This window comes from Gouania willdenowi, chromosome 13 (assembly GCF_900634775.1).
Source record: "Gouania willdenowi chromosome 13, fGouWil2.1, whole genome shotgun sequence".
NCBI classification, from domain to species: Eukaryota; Metazoa; Chordata; class Actinopteri; order Blenniiformes; family Gobiesocidae; genus Gouania; species Gouania willdenowi.
Window position 1 is genome coordinate 38,606,309 of NC_041056.1, and position 22,535 is coordinate 38,628,843.

A 22,535-nucleotide genomic window follows, 5' to 3' on the forward strand; every position below is an offset into this window, starting at 1 on the left:
CACCAATAAAACACTTCATACACGTCTCAAAAGCAGCTCGATCAACCACAACACTCTGAGCACACTGAACTAACATACATCCATCCATCTTCAAACCCCCTAATTCCCATTTATCAGGGCCGCGGGGGTCTGCCGGTGCCAATTTCCGGCTCTCATTGGGCGCTGGGCGGGGGTACACCCTGGCCAGGGCGCCAGTCCATCGCAGGGCGACATAGACAGACAACCACTCACTCTCTCATTCACTCCTTTGGGCAATTTAGAAACTCTTTTATTTATTTATATTCAATGTTGGTATGCAAAAGTGCCCAGATTGTGGTATACAGTGGGGGGGTGGGGTGGGGGTGGGGATTTGATGCTACTCGGAATGGAGTGTTTTTTGCCTCCCGCAGCTTTCTTAATGCCCCTCCATTTAATACTAACTGGCGCCGACTCTGAACACGTATCACCTGAATCGGTTTTCAGTTGATAAATGCACTCAGCTGTGTTTGAAATTTCAACATTGTTTTTATTATTTTTATTGTCAATATTTTTGCTATAATTTTCAATAGATTTCAATGTGGCTGCAGCAGACATTCCCCATGTGTTTTGCCCATTATTCTGTTTTAACCTGTTTGGTATTAGTGTATGAAAAAGTGCTGTAATGCAGTGTTTTGCAGGTGGTGAACTAGTGACTGAGAAAAGAGTTCAGGAGTTTTGATGACTGTGGTCAGTGAATGCATTTTGTGTGAAAGCAATGAAAAGTCATTTACAGTTTAGTCCACATGGACTGAGAGTTTTGCAGACTGTGTTAAGAGTTTTGAACATGTGACTTCAGTTTCGACCAATGATTGTTAGGAATAAAAAAAACTGTCAAAGTCAAAGGAGATTCTGACAAATTAAGAAGAGAATCAGTGGCCTGCCTCTCCAGTATGTAAAAAAAAATAACTATTAAGTAGCAGCAGCAGCCAAAACTGAAGATCCTGAGGTGTAAAATCCTTTATTCAATACAGTGATGTCATGTCGACGCATTTCAACTCACAGTCTATCTCCTTTCCTATCCACTTTTTCTTAACCTCGTGGATGAAGTCACCGGGTTAAGGAAAGGTGTTAGGAGACTTCCTAAAGGAGTTAGGGAAAGACCATCACATTGTTTTAACAATCAGATATGGTTAGAGACATCTGCCGTGGTGAAAAAAGAGCACTACTAAAAGCATTTATAACACTTTCCCCTGTGCCTCTAACCACTCAGTGGGGTCGTAGGTACAAAATGGCAGCCATGCTTCTGTTAGTATGCCCCAGGACAGATGTGGCTACAATGTAGCTTACCACCACCCCCGTGTTGTTCTGGCAGTAAGAGAAAGACAAAAATGTCACGGAATAAGAAAAACTTGGAGCACCTTTTGCTAACTAAATGGGGCAATAATATCACGTGAACATAAACAACCTATTAATCTAATGTTTAATAAAAGAATGATGAATCAGCGTTAAAAAGAAGCACGGACAATAGCCAGTTACGGAGCATCCGTCTCTCTCTCTCTGAGTGACAGCTGTCAAATCTGCCATGTTTCAGCACCAAGGTCAGCGCAGCATTTCCAGTCATTTCTACTCAATAAAAGACAAATTTGTCCAAATATAATACTTTAAAATGTAATAAAAACACCTAAAAGAAAATAAGATTCTGGAAAAAAATAAAATAAAAAAAATGAGGTGCTGGATCCAATCAAATAAGTGCCGGTCAAATCTGGGATGTGCCGGATTTTTCCCCGGCACCTCTGGCCCAAATTAAGCTCTGACTGATGTGAGTGACTGTTGTGAATGAATATTAGTTTCTGTAAAAAAAAAAAATATATATATTAATTATTATGAGGATACAAGCAGAACAAAAAGTGTGTGTACTTGTCTTTTTTGGGACAAATACACAAATTCATACACTTTTTCTAACTGTAACACTTTTGAATACAATGTGAAAGTATTTGGTTCCCTTATGTCAATGCTGTATTTCATTTTCCTGGACTTCTTCCTCACAGTGTGACTCTTGTGTCCTAGACGTACCATCCTATCCTCCCTACTTGAAGGACCTGATCCACAGTCAGATTTGCCAGCACTTGGGCTTGCAGGGGCCGTGTGGTGAGGGCGGCGGAGGAAGTGGTGAAGGAGGGGGCAGTGGAGAGCCCTCCCCTACGGCGGGCTCACCAGACACCCTGTGCTCCAGTCTGTGCAGCCTGGACGAGCACCACCCGCTGCTGCGGGACCTCGGGGGCCACCGTGGGACCCACTCCCACAGCAGTGCTGCTGAGCTGGCTGCAAAGATCCTGTCTGCGCTGCAGGGGGGGGAGGAGCTGCTGGCCCGACTCCAGCGGGTGGGGCACAGTGACTGTGGTTTCCAAAGCCTGGGGTCAGGTGGGCGGGGCATCAGGCCATGTGGAGGACAGGACTCCCCCTGCTTCTCCATGTCTTACTCTGAGACGTACCTCTCACCCGACGATGACACACCCTGCAAGGACTACGAAGGCACTGTGTGCCAGGTGGAGGGCGACGCCAACAGGGAGGAGTACCCGCCCGACTACGACCCCCACAGGAGGGTCTCTGATGTGGCTTCTTCTGGCGTGGTGTCCCTGGATGAAGAGGAGGAAGACGAGGAGGTGGAAGAGAGGGCGGTAGAGCCAACCAACCAATGACTCGTCTACTCCCTCCTCAGTGTTCAACATTTCTTTTCCTTTTGCAACATCCACCTCATGTCCTTCTTTTTAGGCACCAACAGGTCTGAACCCGAGCGCATGTGTACCCCCCTCCCCTCCCCCCTCCCCTCCATCTCCATTTTACTTTGAAGGCGTCCAAACAATCTTTTTTATCAGCGTGGAAGCAGCGAGCACTGGCCTTGCTCCAAAACTGAAAGACTTTTCAAATGTTTGATGTTTGCAGTTTTCAGACACTGTCACCGGAGGGAGCGACAGACAGATCAAGAGCTCGACCTCTTGACATATCTTTGCATGTGTTGTTGCAAGTGCTGAAATCAATTGGCTGACCTGGTGTTAAGCACGATTTGTAATCTCAGCGCATTCTCTATAACCTCCCGTTCCCCTTGGATCCACCCTCTCTAGCGCCCCCTGGTGAGAGCAGGTTGACCCCTTCTTTCCCAACCTCTCCCTTTGCAAGAGACTAAGACGTATCGTTATGGGCATGGCTTTCTGGATATGCCAAACTATTTAACCCTGTCACTACCAATTATGAGCAAATGCTGGAATGTTTTAAAGTGACAGGGCTTAATGTATTTTAACGTAACATTTGAAGAAATGAAATGACAGAAATGATATGCTTATATTGTACTAGTTTTCTATCACTCCAACATGTTGTTGTTCACATTATTACAGTATTGTGACAAACTGAAGCTACTGGACATTTTGGGGGAAAAGAGGATGTTGTGATAACTCCTGTATGGATAAGAAACAAAAAACCATGCAGCGACGTTCATGGTAACACCAAATGTAAAAAGGAATATTCCTGAAGTGAAGAAGAGAAAAGACAGGAAAACGTGATTTTTCTGTGAACACATTGTTTGAATTGGGAGAGTTTTTCTATATTTTTGTATGCGTCGTCTTGCTTTGATCTCTTTGCCTATGCGGCGTGCCAGTGTATGTGGTTTTTTGCACGAAGCTAACGTGGCTGTAGATTTCTCCTTTTCTTCAGTATCACTATGTGATATAGTCTCCTGAGATAACAAAAAAAAAAAAAAAATGTGAAGAAAAAAGCTCTTATTTTTCACAAGAGGATACTGTGATTCCGGTTTTGTCGATGCCATCTGTCGTGATCCTCGAGAGGAGCACTTCTTCTTTTCATTGAATCCTTACGACAGCTCTTGAAAAGCTTTGCCTTTTATTTTGTATGCTCCTGTCTTTTGTATGTTGCTTGCGGAAGGGCATGTTAATGAAGTGCAGAGTCTACCCGATTTCCATAATCAACACGCAACAAGCCTCGCCTCCATCCCCCGCATTGAAAGTTCCCCCAGAGGGAAAGTCATTCATACAACTCAGGAAAATCCCATTGGATCAGGGCATCAGTGCATCCCGCCCACGAGCAGAACAACTCATGCTTCTTCTCATTGCTGTGTGTAAGTTGTTGTAGTTTTCTGTGTGTATGAATGAAAGTGTGACGCGCTAAGTTCCTTTTTTTTTAGAAGAAAATAGAAGCACAGAATCACTCCCCTGATTTCATTTTGTTTGACTGTTTTAAAGAAGCCTCAATAGTTCTTACGCTGTGTGGCTTATGAAAGATGTCAGCGAGCACTCAGAGCTTGCACAGTATTTCCATTCCAAAATTCCTCCAACGCAGCGATTCCCTTTAATACAACGGTGTCTGGTATAGGTGAGCTGGTGTTGGAGGTGAGGTTTTTACTGGTGCTGGTCATTTAAAAAAGAAAAAAGAATGCATGCATGTATTCTTTATACAAAACAAAAATATGGAAGTTTAAAGATGATAAATCAGTAGATCTGTACAACAGCATATTAGGGCCACATGAAAATATAAAGAAATCAAAGCACTACCAGATTTCATTCGTACTATTTTAAGAATAAAGTTGTAATTCTATGAGAATAAAACCATATCTTCAAAAACTCATAATGGTACAGCGCTCATAATTCCCTTTTGAAGTGAACGCAACTGGTGAACTGACAGGAAGTCGACCACTTCCTATTTGCTCCAAATCATTTTGGTTCTTATGTCAGAACGTCTGCGAAGTGGCAGTGTGGTGATGATGGACCAAAAGAATCAGTATTTCAACATATGTGAAACAAAAAACAATTATAATTTCACTAATTGTTCCACATTCACGATAACGCACGAGTGACTACAACACACACACTATTTGTATTTCAATGTTATTACAATTCTCAAAATATTACGACTTTATACTCAAAATACAACAACTTTAATCTTGAAACATTACGACTTTATTCGTAAAGTTTTATGACTTTAATCTCATGTAATTATTATTTTATTAAAATACGACTTTATTCTCATAAAATTACAACTTTATTCTCAAAATATTATGACTTTAATCTTGAGATATCACAACTTTAATCTTGAAACATTACAACTTTATTCACAAAACATAACAATTTTAATCTTGAAATTATATGACTTTACTCTCAAAATATTATGACTTATTAAGTCTTTATTCTCAAAATATTATGACTTTATTCTAATATAATTACAATTTTATTAAGATACAACTTTATTCTGATAAAATTACAACTTTATTCTCGAATTATTATGACTTTAATCTAAAAATATTATTACTTTATTCTCTAAATATTATGACTTATTAAGTCTTTATTCTCAAAACATTATGACTTTAATCTTGAGATATTACAACTTTAATCTTGAAACATTACAACTTTATTCACAAAATATTACAACTTTATTCTTGAAATATTATGACTTTATTCTCAAAATATTACAACTTTGTTCTCATATAATTACATTTTTTATTAAGCTACAACTTTATTCTCATAAAATTACAACTATTACAACAAATATTACGATTTTCGTATTGTCCAGATTTTCTATTTTATTTTGACGGACCCTAATATGCCGTTGTAGCTCTGAAACCATAATGACAGAAAAAGTACCAGGAAGGAAAGAAAAAAAAAGACAACTCAGGGGGAAACAACTGAAGCTGTGCCTTTCATCCATCCTCATCTTCATCCTCATCCTCACCCTCACCCTGTGTGATGTCACTACAGCCACTTTTAGGCTTCTAAACTTTTACATAAGTGTGCAGAGAGTAAAATGCTACTCTCTCAGTTTCAGTTCGGTGCATCTACTGTGGGTTTTGTGTCCAGGTCGCAGTGGGACGATGTGTCCATGGGGTTGACATTAAAACTGCGGACAGGGCAAGAAAAGGTTGTGCTTTTGTCCTGTGCACGATGACGCAAGTGTGCCATTGTGTGTGTCCCTCCCCCCTTTCCATTTAGATTGTATAACACTGAGCTGAAATTGCTAGAACTCTCTATGTGAGTCCTCAGTTTTCTTCAATGGCACTTTGGAATTTTTCTCATAACAAGTGAGTTTAAGTTATTGTATAAATGAAAATTGAAACTCTTTACCGATGTGAAAATAGGAAAACGGCAGCTCATGTCATGTTGTCGGCGACATGCTCAGAAAAAGGTGAAACTTTTGAAATTGTAATGTGTAATTTGCAAAAAACCAGCTTGTGCAGCCCATGATGCTACTGCAAGAGAAAGTGTGTGCAATCAAATGCATACAGCAATTTACAATCAGAAATCAAACCAAAAAACGAATTAATAATAATTCCCTGCATAACTATTGTATTTCTAAGGGAAATTATTAACAGTAATCTCTTTTAAAATTGAAAAAAAAAAATGTTTTGAGCAAATGAACCCTAATGCATGCTAGTGATCATTGATTGGTATCTAAAATACATTAACTACTAAATAAAACATTACTTTTGCACTTAGAAAAGCGTATTGAATAATAAGAAGCTGTTGCAAATACTGTATATCAGAATCAGAAAGACTTTATTGTCATTGATACAAGCATCAACAAAATGTGATTATTGTTCCTCAGGTGCAAAAAAAGGAAAAAAAAAAGATCATAATATATGTAGACATCTAAACCAAAATGGGTTCATATTTTCCAATTTTACAAAATCTATTTTGTTTTGATGAGAAAATTCCTTTTTTCCTGTGATTTTGTAACTCTTTTGGATGATGTTGACGTCATTGCAAGTTTTCACGTCTTTGGTGAACTTGACTTTTACCTAAAGTAACTCTTATCTATTTCCCCTCTTTGTTGAGTTGGTGCTGTTTTTTCATCTTTTTGTCTCCATGACAATCAGTGTTTTTGGGTCTCATAATGTTTAGGAATAGCAGCGATCCTGCTGACGTGCACACAGACAGCCTGATGAATGTGTCCCTTTGCTCTTCTGTCATCACTGTCATTTCCTGATACACCTCCTTGTCTTCGTCCTTTTCCCTTCATCCAGCCCCAACCTCTTCTCTACATTTATCCCAGCGTGGTGGTGATTATGTAACTGGAGGACATCTGAGTGCCACCTTTGCCGAAAGGCAATTATCCCACTATTACAGAGCGCCTGGTGATCAGAAGATATGCATCTCTCTCCTGTCGCTTTCCTCCCCATGAATCCATCTGCACCCCCTCCCTCCTCTTCCCTTTGTTCACTCTGTGACTGACATCTCTTGAGGCTTGCTGTCCCAGAAAACTCTTTCCGTTGTGTGTCTTAAGCTCCAGACACTGTTTGGATTTGATACATTTTCTTGTAGATCAACAGCAGAAAATCCTGCTGCCTTGAGTCAAACTAAAGTGAAACATTTTTGTCTCAGGGCAGCACAGTCTGGTATTGGATACTCGTCACAATGAAATGTGTGCAAAAGAGGGAGAACTATGTAGAAACAATGGATTGGAAACATCATTAAGGCTACGTTCACACTGCAGATCTTAATGCTCAATTCAGATATTTTTTTGAAAAATATGATTTTTTTGTGTGCTCATTTATATTTACGCATTAAGGGGCGGATTCACCAAAGGTTTACGGGTGTTAAAACGTGCAAAAGTCACTCCCCGCGTTAATAAGGGGTACAAACTCCAAGGACTCAGGACTGCGTGTGTTCAGCGCGTCACAATGCGCCCACAATCCATTGAGCGTGTTTCCCTTTGATGAATATGTAATGTAGGCGGATCTAACAAGGGGAGCAAAAAAATAGGAGTGGGAAATGCAAATAAATTAATGCAGTGGGCGCAATGTAATTCATCAAATCTGGAACGAAAATAGTACGACTCACGGGCAGGTGCAAACACACACACAGAGATCATCGCTGCACTGAATGTTGACACAAAACACAGCGGTGATGAAAAACAATGCTCCAGTTAACCTTTCTAGTATAGAAAAATGATCTAAAGGTCCAATATCATGCTAATCAACTTTTTTGAGGTTTTAACCTTGCTAGAATGTTAATTCCTTATCAAAAACACCTCCAAAGTAGGATTGGCCTTTCTTCTCTGAGCAATCCTCACTAATCCTGCTCTCAGAGTTGCTGCTCCGCCCTCTTCTGAACAACGAGTGGTGTCTCCCCAACTGACATCACTAAAGTCTGAACCGCCCCCTCCAGGAAGTGCCTGCTACCAATGCCGTGCCTCCACAGTGAACACACATGCCCTCTCTCTCGGAGCTAAAGTCATGCGAGCGGCGGAAGAACAGCTAACTCATGAAATGGGCGGCACTCACAAGGGGAGAGGCGGTGCTCCAGAGGAACCGTACATCTCAACTTCCGGGTTAAAAGAAATTAAGTCATATTTCTTAATAAATTCGTATTTTATTTTGCCAAATGTTAAATATAACCATAAATAATAAAAATAAATAATCATGTGTGGCTGTAGTTGACTTTGGTAGGTCTTAAAAAATCATGAAACAGATCCTTTAAATAAAACAAGAGTCAATATTATATTGCCACTGAGAGAAAATGCAGAGTAAAGTGTGTGTGAGGGAGAGAAACAGCTGAACATGAGGCTGCGCGTGTGGAGTCTGGTGACGCTGTGGTGCTGAGAGTCGCTGTGCGCCGAGATCCATGGATTTCGCTCCAGACACACTGCTCCAATGAGCTCCTGTGTCTCCATGTTCTGACTCAAACTCTCGTGTCATGTTGATGGCAGGAGCTTCAGGAAGGATTTAGGCACGTACCTGGTTTACTACCCTTTATTTCAGATCGTAGTGAATCCGCCCCTCAATGCGTGTATGGAGTATGAATGAAATGTGACCCTGAAGTGATCCGCATGTATAAATATATGCAAAATAACAAATGTTTATTAATTTTAAGAACTCACTCTCCTTCCACTGTCTATTTTTCACTTCATCCTCCACTGTGATTTCCCCCCTCCCCCACTGCTCCGTCTGGGATGCAGAATTGTAACGCTATTGTATTTTAAGGACGTAAAGGTCGTACAGAATGCGACCTGGCCATTCAGGCTGCACTCGCATTGCAAAATATTAGATACGTCCAGCCATCCACCCATTTTCTGACCCGCTTGTTCCTTTTTTCAGGGTTGTAGGGGTTTGCTGGTGCCTATCTCCAGCTCCCATTGGGCATTAAGTGGGATTACTTATCGGTTTTCAATCCACATATGAATGTGGCCTTAATTGTATTGTTCACATAGTTGTGAAAAAAGATATGGGCAAAAATAATCAAAATTGACCTGCAGTGTGAAAATAGCCTAAAGCGTTGGCGCTGTATCAACTTCTTTGAATTTTACAAGAAAGTAGTGGACGAATAAGACGAGAACCTGAAAACACAACTAGAAAAGGCGCTTTAGGAAGTAAATACAAAAATATAATCATCATACACACACACACACACACACACACAGGGAGGCTCTGTGTTTAACCTGAATTAACCTCATAACCACGTTACCCTTGTCTGTCTTAATTAACATGTAACACAGTAACAGAGGGCTAGAGTGAGTGCAGAGAGCAAAGCCATACTACTGAAGAAAAGATACGTACTGTTACTTACACACACACACACACACACACACACACACACACACACACACACACACACACACACACACACACACACACACACACACACACACACACACACACACACACACACACACCTTGTGCTCCCTGTAAATCTCAGCCCAGCTCCCATTTTTCCCAGCTTTTGATCCTTTTAAATACCTTAATTCTTCTTTTTGCTGAATGTAATATTTTGATCTGTTTGCTGCATCTGATATGATTTGAAGGTAATAAAATAGTGTTATTGTTCTCTACAAAAAGTCATGTGGTGTGATTATTTTCCCTTGTACAAAGAGATCTTAGTCAATGCCACAGAAACCCATATACTGTACAGTATAGTGTTTAGTTAATGAGTTATCTTCCCCTGGACCATGATGTGTTAGAGAGCAGCACAAACACAGAAGGTGAGACTTTGAGTGATGATGAATGAGTACAGAATGAGTGCAGCTCTCACACAGGATATACAGCCAATAAACAACAGGGTATAAACTAATATAATGCACACATGCATCAGGGACAACCAGCACACACTCAGTGACATACTGTATAATGAAGAGCTCCTGCCACACCTTTTTTTATGACCATCCTTACACACACACACACACGTCAGTGCCAACTGTGATTTAAAATGTAATTGATGTCAGAAAACACAAACTAGTTTGTTGACATCAATATAACAGGGAATGTTTTTTTTATAAGGAGCTGAATACAGACCATTTTCTAATAGGCTGCATGATTTGGTCGGGAAAAAAGAGCAATATTAACATTATTGTGCCCTAGTTTGACATTTGTTGCTTGAATATTGTTGGTGCTTTACATACTGTATGAATCATTTTTTATAAGTATTAGTGCAGAGATCAGTCCCTGTAGGATCTTCACTTCAAAATTGTGTAAAGAATTTTGTAGGATAATTGCAGAATTTTAAAACAATAAGAGAGCAATTGAGATGCACACATGCAACAAAAACTACACGCACATTCGCACACACGCAGAGACAGACGGGAATACACATGATGTGACTGTAAATACACATACTGTACTGTAGCGTGATGAACCCTCTGATTAGTGCAGAATCTGCTCTTTATAGAAGCACAGAGTCAAAAACATCACCACAGCTTCACATGGAGCTGCTCAGCGAGCATTGTCCCTCCTCTTAGCTTTTATCGGAGGGGCGGGGCCAACTGTGAAAGTTGATGATGCACGATAATTCAAATAATCCGTCTCAGCCAATAGCAAAATTCACTTGCTGGCGTTCAACCCTTACTGGCCAGTAACTCTGACATTTTACAACTGAAAACGCAAAATTAAAATACTTTTACTAAAATGTTAAAAATTGGACCAGGATCAATCAACAGCACTACTTATAACCCAAATACATATGTATTCAGCATAAAAAAGTAGGTTTGGGGTTTAGTTAGTCTTTAAAGGTTCTGCCATTCTCACACCAAATTTCTACTGGATGCGTAACTACTCCATAACGTCTCCGCTGCGTAATCCTCACATGCCTCTAGCTGTGATGCGTATCTGTTGAGGTGAAGACTCAACAGATCTTGCTAATTAATGTGTAATCACCTGATTTAGTGAGTTGTAGTGAATACAGAGAAAACCGCAAAGCCATATGAACAGTTCATTGTGTCCTGCCCTGTCGATCTTCCATGGTCAGTGGCAGATGTAACAAAACATTGATTCAAGACAACAGATACAAATTTACCATGTTTACAGTAAATTAAATATTAGAGTAAAAAATACTATGGATAAAATTATTTCAATACAAGTAAGTCATAATAAAGTCGTACTTGGTGATGGTTGAAGTGGGTAATTCTGTCCCACTAATCCTCCTCGTCTCTCTGTGAGCCATTCCTTCAATTTCCTCCTGTGTGTTGGTTCAATGGAGTCTTTATATGGGCCTTATTAATGCATGTATAAACTGTCTTGGATTGTTTCATTAAGAATAATGACTGTAGCTCAACTCTTGTTTACACAGCAGAGTAGAGCAGCCCTGACATCATGTTTCATCCTCATGGAAAAGGTTTATGAGTCGGTTCCATTACATTTACACTTTGTCTTTATTCTCCTCTTGCCTTGCAGGTTTTTGATTTTTATTGACTATTCCTGTTGTCTTGGTTACAGACTCTTTTCAAGGTTTCCTCTGAGACAAAAGAACAGTGGTGATTAAATCAAATGCTGATATTACCAGGAGAAGAAATGCAAAAAAAACAAACATGTACATTAATACAGCACCTTGAGCACAGGAAGCATTTGGGGAGGATAGAAGATCACCACGTACGTCAGTCTTCTCTTTAATGTGAACACATGGCATAAATATCTCTTAAACTTGTAGATAGCATATGTCACTCAAAACCATGTCATTCTCAATCAATCTGATAAACATTGATGTATGGTTTATCCTTCGTTATTGTGTCATGCCTTGGCCTCACGTCCTTCAAAGAATATGAAAAGGACTTCTTCACGGTGCAGATCTCATTTTATCAATCAAATGAAAGTGTGGCACTATCGTGGATCATCTTAATTATGCAGCTTTGAAAGGATCAGATGTTTAATTGAAACACAAAAATCTGATCATCAGACCCAAGACGAGTAGCTGCCAATCAAGCTAAGATCTGAATTCCTGCAGTTGTACCTTTAGGTGATGACTTACAGCTGACTCCCAAAACATTTTCATTTTCTACCCGTTTTCTAGTATTGAAGTCATGGCTACAAGTTGCTTTGAAACATTTGAGGCCTATTCTGATTGGATGTTGTTAAAAACCTCCTAGTGCTTATATTGAGTATTTAAATCAGATCTGCGATATGTAGTATTATCTGCTAATATAAATATAATATAAATCATGAAATGTATTTCATGAGTGATTTAAATATAGATTGGAACTCGTCCTAACTGTGCGATGAAAATGAAACTAATGAGTGCATCTGGAGCCTGTGGATTATCACAAGTAATTAATAAACCAACAAAAATATGTATAAAAAAGGATGGCACTCAATCAGCATCCTCTATCGATCACATCTTTGTTTATAGACCAAAATTCTGTTCAAACTCCATGTGTTTTGATTGGCTGTAGTGACCATAATCTCATGGTTATTGTGAGAAAAATAAAGTTCCTAAAACCGGTTAAAAAATAATATTACAAAGATCCTTCAGGAGTTTTTCTCAGCCCTGTTATGTAGCGGATGTAAAGAAGGCTAACGGGTCAAAAGTATTCTTACAAGAAGATCCAGGGAAAGCATTCCAGGCTTTTGATCAAACATTGATGACAAATGTTGATTATCATGCACCAATAAAAAAGTTTACAGTTTGAAACGTTAGTGCCCCGTGGTTAGATGAAGATTTAAAAGATCTGATGAAGCTAAAGGCTGGGATACACTGTGCGACTTTTTCAGTCGTTGCACTCAGCTCCAGCTCAAACTGTGCGACTCAGACGCAGAGCTCGAATGTGCGCAGCTCACGATACATGTTCTCACACTGTACGGTCCAACACTCTGACACGATCTCACTGCTTACACTGTACGTTCATACACGACACGTCGGGGTCTTGTTTCCGGAAATGTAACATACAAATTCGAAGAAGAAGAAGAACACTGAAGTGTCGCCATTAAAACAGACAAAGAAAAAAAAACCCTGAAGTGGAGTGACGCTCACAAATCTCAGCAAAAAGAGCTTTAAAAAGAAAAGACGGCGACGTGATGGACCAGGAGCTGGCTGGACAGACGTGGGCACGACAGTCCGTCAATTTTACAGAGGTCCTACGGTGTTCGCGCATGCTCAGTGTGAGCGTTTACAGTAAGCCGGTCCATGGCACTGCTTCAACTGTGCGATACCCTCACGAGGAGCTCACGAGGAGCGACTGGATTTCAAACATGTTTTTAATCCTTACGACTTACGATTGCTGATCGGGAGCTGGTCGTGATGTGTTAATCGCTTCTCGTGACCCCATGTATACTACACGATGCACAACACACAATCTAGCAGAGACGCACACGATCCCACAAAATAGTCGCACGAGTCAAATGTCGGCTCAAAATGGGCCAAAAATTGCATAGTGTATGCCTGCCTTAAGGGATCAAGCCAAAGCAACAGCTGTTCTATTTAATAATATTTCGTGAGATGTCTCACTATGGGATGCAACCTCTGTCTGCATTCCTCAGAAGCATTTATTTCAATCTGCCAATCCTGATTGGTTGGTAAAGCACGTCCATCCGCTAGGTGGTGACCCACCTCTTATAAAAGGAGGACGTGGACAGACGCGCCCCATTCAAACACCTCTTCTCCTCTCAGCTATCTCAAGTTTTCTTTTGCCTGCTTAACTGTGCACAGGCAGATTTTCTTTATTCTAGTCACCGGACGCTGGCAGGAATAGCACCTGTTCTGGACCACAACAGGTCGAGAGGTGGGTGATACACAGCTCTTACCTTGCTTTGCTTGGTAGGTGCTGTCCTTCGCTGTGGAACGGCTGACGGCTCCTTGCATCATGTTGCTCTGGCACACGTTGGTCACCAGCGGCTCTTTCACTCCGGTGTTAGCCCCGCCGGTGCACTGATCTTAGCTCACTTTGCTGTCGTTTTGGTCCCACTGCCCTCGGCGTCTACGGGCTGTTGCGTACGTCGGTCCTCCCCCTGGGCTCTCCCAAAAGTGTGTAGCCTACGTCTAGCTCCTGATGCTACGGTACCTGATCTTTGGACTAAAGCAAAAGCTGCTGTCTCGAAACAAACCAACACTGTCCTCAACGTCTCAGACGGTCCAGGACACATTGGCCTGCATCTCTGCTAGCACCTGTGCTAGCTACCTTGTGGTAGCCCCAGCTAAGCCACCTGCTCTCCTGACTGCGTCATGCGGTAATGGAGTCTAAAGTTCCTCTCACCAAGGGAGCGGGATGCTCTGGGGCTTGCCTCTGTCCATGTGGGGGTAAAATCTCCACCAAAGACAAGCACAAAGTCTGCCCCCTCTGCCTGGGTCTGGAACATGCCCGTATGGCGGTCAAGTCTCTGGGCTCGTGCCAGCACTGTGCCGCGTTCCTTGGCCCACCGTAGTGACTGAAACTACCATGTCCCGCTACGAAGGGATGAAGCTTCCATTTTCGTACAGCACTCCGAGACAGGTCCTTCCTATCTTTCCTGAGCTGCTCGTTGAGGTGGCGCGTCCCTTGAAGGACCGTCCATTCACCGGAAAAAACCCTTTTGTCAGGTGCCTCATCCCTTGACTGTGAGGTGATGGAGAGCCTTGGACTACTTTGCATGCTGCCGGTGGAGCCCCTTGTTGCGACTCACCTGCTCCCTCGACAAACCGCTGTGTCCCCTCGGAGGCCCGTGTTGCCATCCAGAGCAGACCATCTACAGTCAGATCTGTCCGGTAGGACACATCGCTGCTTTCTCAGTCAGGGCGCTGAATGTCCACTCTCTCCTCACTGCCTATCAGGCCAAACTCTGTGAGGATTTTGCCCTGTCCCAGGACCTATAGAGTAAAAACAAAATTTGGCCCAAAACAGAGCCCTGGGGAACCCTGCATAGACTGATCCTGACATTCTGACCAGGTCAAGTGGTCTTGTCAACAAGATTTAATGAGTGACAGTGTCAAATGCTGACAAAAGATCTAAAAAGACTAGGACAGTAAGAGTCCGCAGACATCATAATATCTCTAGATTCTTTGAGCAGGGTGGTTTCCGTAGAGTGATGCTTGCAGAAACTCAACTGAAAAGTGTCAAAAAATTGTCCTGGATTTTATCGATAAAAAACCAAAGACAGGAACAAACAACAATGTGATAACCCGACAGCATTTATCCAGAGAACAACATTTACAATAATAATAATAATAATAATAATAATAATAATAATAATGAAAGAGGAAAGAGGAAAAAAAAACAGAAAAAAGGTGCATTTTTAACTAAACCAAAAGACCATCTAAATCAGGGGTGGCCAATCCTGGTCCTATCCAGCATGTTTTAGATGTTTCCCTCTTCCAACACACCTGATTGAAATGACCAGGATTGTTATCAGGCTTCTGCAGAGCTTGATGATGAGTTAATCATTTGAATCAGGTGTGTGATCATTTCCACCGGGTCCGCTGCAGTGCGTGTCTGCTCCTTCCCAGATGCGGTAGTCCGGTGCCCTCCGCCAGATATATGTAGGGCTTCTATTTCTGGCGGACACCGGAGCACAACGAGCACAGAGCAAATGAAGCTAAACAGGAAATTAAGCACGTACTCCGCAATAAAATATCGGGTTACTTTTCAAAATAAAACACTTCAGCTTATATTTCAATTAAAAACATCACCAAAATGTCATAATGTGTAAAAACAAATTCACATCCATTATATTGATTCCTCTCATACTGTAACTACACTGTAAAATGCAGTAACTTTGATTTAGTTCATGTTTGAATGGTGCAGTTTTATCTCTTCTCTGTTGGCTGTTGATAAAAAATGTGTCTATGACAAATCCAGAGTCCAACCTTCTAGTTCTTCGTTAGGAACACTGACCTGTTTATCTGTTTATTGTTGCATTTATAACACATATTTAATTGCGTTCTCGCGCGATTATATAAATATCGTGAGAACTGATCTGTCTCGTGACGTCACAGTCGTTCAAACAGAGAGCACCGCGGCGCACTAAAAACGCAACCGGTGTGAATTACAGGACGGCGTACAGCGGTGAATAACCGGATCGGTGCCGTGGCGCAGCGGACACGTATCCAGTGGAAACCCCGGGTCAGGCAATTGAGTCAAGGAAAATTATTGGTGTTATAATGCTTGATTTCTATGCAGCTTTTGATATTATTGATCATAATTTAATGCTCAAAAAATTGAAACGCTATGTTTTTTCTCAAACTGCATTACTGTGGATGAAAAGTTATTTGACTGATAGAAAGCAGTCAGTATATTTTAATGGAAGTTTTTCAGATGTGAAACTTGTGAAACATGGAGTTCCTCAAGGAAGTTGTCTTCTGTACACAATCTTCACGAATGATCTTCCCTTTGTATTAAAAAAAGCAAGTATCTCAATGTATGCTGATGACTCCACTATATATTTAGCAGATGGAAATGGTAATGACTTGAATAATAATTTAGAGAGAGAGTTAAAGTCAGTGGTAGACTGGATCAGTAGTAATTGTAAGATTTGGAGGCTTGTGGTGAAGGCAGGAGGCAGAGACATTCTTCTCTTTTAACCCTTTTATTTTCCATGGACCACAAGGTGCTGGTACAATAGTAGTAGATGCAGAAAAAAAATCAGAGATATACAAAACTAATGTAGAATTGGACAAAACTGTCAAAAAGTAACCCAAACTTAGGTAAACTTGTATAGCAAAAATGAGGCATTTAACAGGCCTCTGCTAAGATGCTCACTCCTGGCCCAACTATATTGGAAGCTCCTCCCACAAGACAAACCAAATGTTAGTCAGTAACCTAAATAACTAACACTTTTAATAATTATCTTATTTTGAAATGATGCTAATATCAACAATATGTACACATATAACCCCTGCAGGCATTTATGGATTAAAACTATTAATTTATTTTAAGGCTTACAGTAAGCATAAACATTTAACCCAAAATACCCCTGGTTCCAGTTTACCAATGGTACGATCCTATTTACCCATCTCTACGTGAGTAATGAAACCCTCCAACCTCAGGTTTGGTCAGCAGCAGCAGCAGCGACACACAACAGGTAACGCACACAGAGGTTAAGTGCATAGTTAACAAATTGTCACGATCCCAATAAAACTCTGTAAACTACACAATGTCTGTTGTTTCTAAGTGTAGTAGAGTTTATCACATGAGCTCTTTTCACCCATGTACTGTAATTAAAACACCTGCTAGTTTAGCTTGTTAGCAGCTATGTTGCTGATGCTAAGTGCCACTTTACACTCATTGACAGGTAAGAAACAGTTCAAAAAGCAAGTATGGCAACACAGACCCAACTCATTAAAAAGAACACCATTCTATCTGCCGGCATGATGTTAAAAATAATAGAAATAATGTCTTTAGTTGTGAGAAGAAGCTGGGTGCAGCATACATCACCCTAGTCTTGGGTTAGCCCCATGACATTTCCCCCTCCCTCGGGAGACGACACTTGTGGCGTCCTGGAGAGGAAGTCGACCGTGCAATTGTCCTTTCCTTTCCTGTACAAAATATCAAAGTCAAAAGGCTGCATGGCTAGGAACCACCTTGGTATTTTGGAGTTGGTATCACTCATCTTCTGTAGCCACGACAACGCCCGATGGTCTTTTTCCAAGATTAACTTCCTTCCCAGCAGGTAGTAGCAAAGAGAGTCCAAAGCCCACTTGATAGCAAGGCATTTTTTTTCCACAACTGAATACCTTACTTCATGTTTGTTGAGCTTTCTGCTGATATACAACACAGGCTGGAGACCTAGTTCTCCCTGTAGCAGGGCTGCTCCAACACCCACCTCGGAAGCATCCGTCTGCAGAGTGAACTGTTGTTGAAAGTTTGGGCTTTTCAGTACTGGTTCTCTGCACAGCATACGCATCAGGTCCTGTAAGGACTCTTCACACTCCCTTGTCCACTTTACCGTATTGGGTTTGTCTTTCCTGGTAAGGTGGGTAAGGGGAGTTGAATGAGTTGAGAAGTCAGGCATAAATTGTCTGTACCAACCCACCAGGTCTAAAAATGACTTTACCTGTTTTTTAGTCCTTGGCCTTTCATAATGTCACATAATGTCATCCAATTTGCCAACGTGGGTATGAAAAACTCACCTGCCCAGTACATACCCCAGATACTTAGAGCACATATTGCAGATGGGACAGATGTTCCTCCCAGCTGGAACTGTAGATGATCACATTGTCTAAATATGGACCAGCATAGGATTCTGTGCCCCTTAACAGCCGGTCCATCATCTTCTGAAATGTGGCTCCACGGAGGGCAAAAAGGGATCACTGTGAATTGGAAGTGCCCAAAAGGGGTTAAAAAAGCTCACTTCATTGCTCTCATCTGTGAGTGGGATTTGCCAATATCCTTTACACAAGTCCAATGTAGTGATGAAGCTTGCACTGCCTAAACTTTCTACCAAATCATCATCTCTAGGCATGAGGCACAAGTCAAATTTACTCACGCCAGTGATTTTTCTGAAGTCCAGGCAGAATCTCAAAGTCCAATTTTTCTTTGGAACAAGGATTATGGGACTGCTCCACTCACTGTTTGAAGGTTCAATCACTCCTAACTCCATCATCATGTCCAGTTCCTTCTTCAGGACTGGCAACCGCTGCTCTGGAACTCGGTACACTGGTTGCCGCCATACATTTAACTCATTTTAAATGTATCTAAAACAAACAGTTTAGTGATTGGAAATAACAATTTTTTATGTTCTGAACCAAAGTTGGATCTTAGTATAACTCAGACAGTAATAAAACACGTAGAATAAATCAAACTGTTGGGAGTTATCACTGACAAAAGACTTTCACGGGACAAGCATGTCGAGAAAGTTGTAACAAAATGGGAAATACTCTGTTATCAAAGGTGTGCAAAAAACTTGACACAACAATTAAACACGTCATTCAAGCATTAGTTTTTTCTCACCTGGATTACTACTCTGCGGTCTGGTCAAGTATTTCAATAAGTAATGTAAAAAAAATTGCCACTGCTCCAGAGTAAAGCTGCATGAACGCACAATTGTGGGTTAAAATTAAATGTCATTAAAATGCATGTCCTCGTCCTCGGTTGGTTTGAGTTTAAAATAGAATAATGTATTCACTGATGGTTTTCTTACGGAACGCAATAACAACAAAAACTCCTTTTAACTTACAGTATATAGAAGATTATCCTTCAGCACCAACACACACCATTATCCAACAAGGCATGCTGTGGGAGGTTTTATTCTTCCTTAGTCAAGAGCATCAGCATCTCAACGTTCAGTACCATACAGAGCAATGCTGGAATGGAACTGCATCCCAAGTCAGGTTAAACAACAAAGCACTGTGTACAGTTTCAAAAAAGACTTAAAGAAAAAACTTTAGTTAGTACTGATAGGACTATGAGCCTTTTCATGTAACCATTTTCATCTTTTAGGTGCTGAATATTTGTAATTGCTTGTTTCTTGTGTTTTTTGTGTTAAATTTTTTGTAGTTATTCTCTATAACAGGGGTCACCAACGCGGTGCCCGCGGGCACCAGGTCGCCCCTAAGGACCAGATGAGTCGCCCGCTGGCCTGTTCAAAAAATAGCTCAAATAGCAGCACTTACCAGTGAGCTTTTATATATATAGATTTATTTATTTAGCTATTCTTGTTTAAATCACACTTACATGTAACTTAGAAATGACAATACATATATATAAACACTTAAAATGTAAAGTGTTTTTTGTGTTTAATACATACTTGCCAACCCTCCCGATTTTCTCCTGATTTCTGCCCGACATTGTCCGGGCGGACCATCCTTCACTGAGCGTCGTTTCCAGCCGGACAATAATAACGATTACACCTCATAAGAAGAGGAAGAAGACTCTTCTTCCTCTTCTTATGCGGTGTAATTATATTATTGTAATAATAATATTGTTGTAATAATAATAACGATTACACAGCATAAGAGGAGGTGTAATCGTTATTATTGTCCGGCCGGAAACGACGCTCAGTGAAGGATGGTCCGCCCGGACAATGTCAGTGAGGAAAAAGGGAGAAAATCAAATCCAACCATGTGTAGGGAAGTGTTTCTGTTATGGTTGTAGCCGTTGTTGTATAGGCTATGTTTAATTTTCCTTTTGTTGATTATTTTTATTTCAAGCATACATTGCATAGATTGATGGATAATTTATGCAATGTATGCCTTTTTTGTTTAATTTTATGTTATTTATTTTATTTATTCTACTACTACCACCATTTACCATTTGCACGGGTACTGTGGAATTTGTTCTTTACTTTATGTGTTTTTCAAATAAAAGAACACTGTGAAATTGAATTATTTCATTTTCTCTTTAAAAAGCAAACCCCCCCCCCCCCCCCGCTCTTTTGAAAATCTCCCTAATGATTATTTAAGTGTGTATCAAACTGGTAGCCCTTCGCATTAATCAGTACCCAAGAAGTAGCTCTTGGTTTCAAAAAGGTTGGTGACCCCTGCTCTATAATATATGTGACCAGAGAAAGTGACCAAGTAGAACATCAACATGGGGTCATTTAATTCAAAATAATCCATAATCACACGATGCCACAACCTGCGCTAATGCTCTACATCAGTGGTTCCCAACATTTCTTGTCTTGTGTACCCCTTGAGCCTTTTTGTCATACCATGAGTACCCCCTCACTCATACGTGTTCATGATTCTCCAAAAGTAGAACATAACTCAACTGAATATTTAACGCAAATCATTTTATTTCATCTTCTTTAATCGAACAATTAGTATCCAGGCATTAACTTCTTATTTAACTAAAATTAAACATAAAATTATGTTGCATTCAAGGCAATAAAATGATAAATATAAGAAATGATATTATAGTAAACATTTGTATTATTAATGCTAATATATTATGATTATATTGTTATTAAAGAAAAATAATACAGTTGAAATTAGAAGAAAAAACAAGAATAAATAAAAATAATAAGTAATAAATACTAAACAAATAATTAATCTGCCTGTGTTATATATAAGTTTTATGACTTTTACCACAAAAGGAGCTTCTTTGAATATGTCCCCAGGCATTTAAACTTTAAAAACAAGTCATTGCGCACGCGCAACATTTTATTGACGGAATATTTTTTAATATCTTGGAAATAAATTCTTAATTTTTCCACGTACCCCCTGCAATGTGCTTACGTACCCCTAGGGGTACGCGTACCCGTGGTTGGGAAACCCTGCTCTACATAACACAGAGATGAGTCCGCTCCGCCTCCACCTGTCAGCGCTCAGAGCTGTCATGACACCGGTAACTTACCAGTAAGGATGTTTAATATGTTTAATATGAGAATATATACGCAGATAAAACAGAGCAGTCAAATGTGCAGCTGATCATGTGTTTGAGGAAACAGAGATGAGTGACAAATGAAGTATGTGGGAAAAATATGGATGGGAGTGAGGAAATGTGACGTGTTTTTTTTGTGTGTGTGCTGACAAAGGCGACTCTAAAAATGGATGGATGGACGGACGGATGAATGGATGGATGAGTGTGCTGCTGCTGGAGCACTGGGTAGTGAATGTGTACTCGTGACGGGAGGCACTGTTGGAGTTGCTCCGTTACAAATGTGCTTCAATGTAAAGTAATATGTTTGCTCCTGGTTGCTTTCTCACATGGTTGAAGACCGCACCATGCTTCGCTTGAGTCGGACCGAGACCTACATTTTTCAGTGGACCAGAGTTTGTTTGTTTGCTTGGTGCGGAGAAAAGAGGTATGTGTGAAAGCACCCTAACACCGCAATTCAGACTATTTCTGCTGGAATGTCCACCATTGTACAACTTTAGTCGGGCAGCCAATCGTACCCAAAGCAGTCATGGAGCACTCTGTAAAAAGATCTCTGATTGGCTGAAAGTTTGTCACGCTCCTGAATTTCTAAACCTCCTTATATAAAGTCAAGAGAAGATGTAAAAATGCACTGTCCTTTTTGAATACTTTGGATTACAATATGTTCAAATGTGATTATGGATTGGAAAAAAACCTTACATACTGCAGCTTTAATTTATTTTACACAAAGGCATCTGTATAAAATAAAAAGGTTTGTCAAAATGTACAAATCTTTTTAATTAAAATAAAACCAATTAATTTAATTCAAAATTTAGAAACCCCAACCTTAACCCAGGGCGTTGATCAGTAATGGCACGACTAAGAACATATGGATTATGTTCAATGTACCTTCATAAACTGCTGACCGGAAACTTTATGAAGAGACGATGAAACGAAAATAAAAAAAATAATCACACAAAATTACAATTTACTCAGTAACAGTTGTGAGTAGAAATGTAATTAATTACTTTACTTCTTTTATAATATACACCTACCCATAAAAGCAACTCAATTACAGTAACGTTCATATTTGCAATCCATTACATTCACCT

The 22,535-nt window shown here is 40.4% G+C and overlaps 1 protein-coding gene across 4 annotated transcripts in view; it reads left to right on the forward strand.

Moving 5' to 3' along the window:
- fam131ab (family with sequence similarity 131 member Ab) overlaps positions 1 to 5,061 on the forward strand; it is a 44,138-nt gene extending 39,077 nt beyond the window's left edge. For all 4 annotated transcript variants that reach the window (XM_028465638.1, XM_028465639.1, XM_028465636.1 and 1 more), the window contains one exon: positions 2,026 to 5,061. In XM_028465638.1, the coding sequence (XP_028321439.1) occupies positions 2,026 to 2,657 (632 nt within the window). In that variant the 3' untranslated portion in view covers positions 2,658 to 5,061. The remainder of the gene's footprint in view (positions 1 to 2,025) is intronic.
- The last annotated feature ends 17,474 nt before the right edge of the window (positions 5,062 to 22,535 follow it).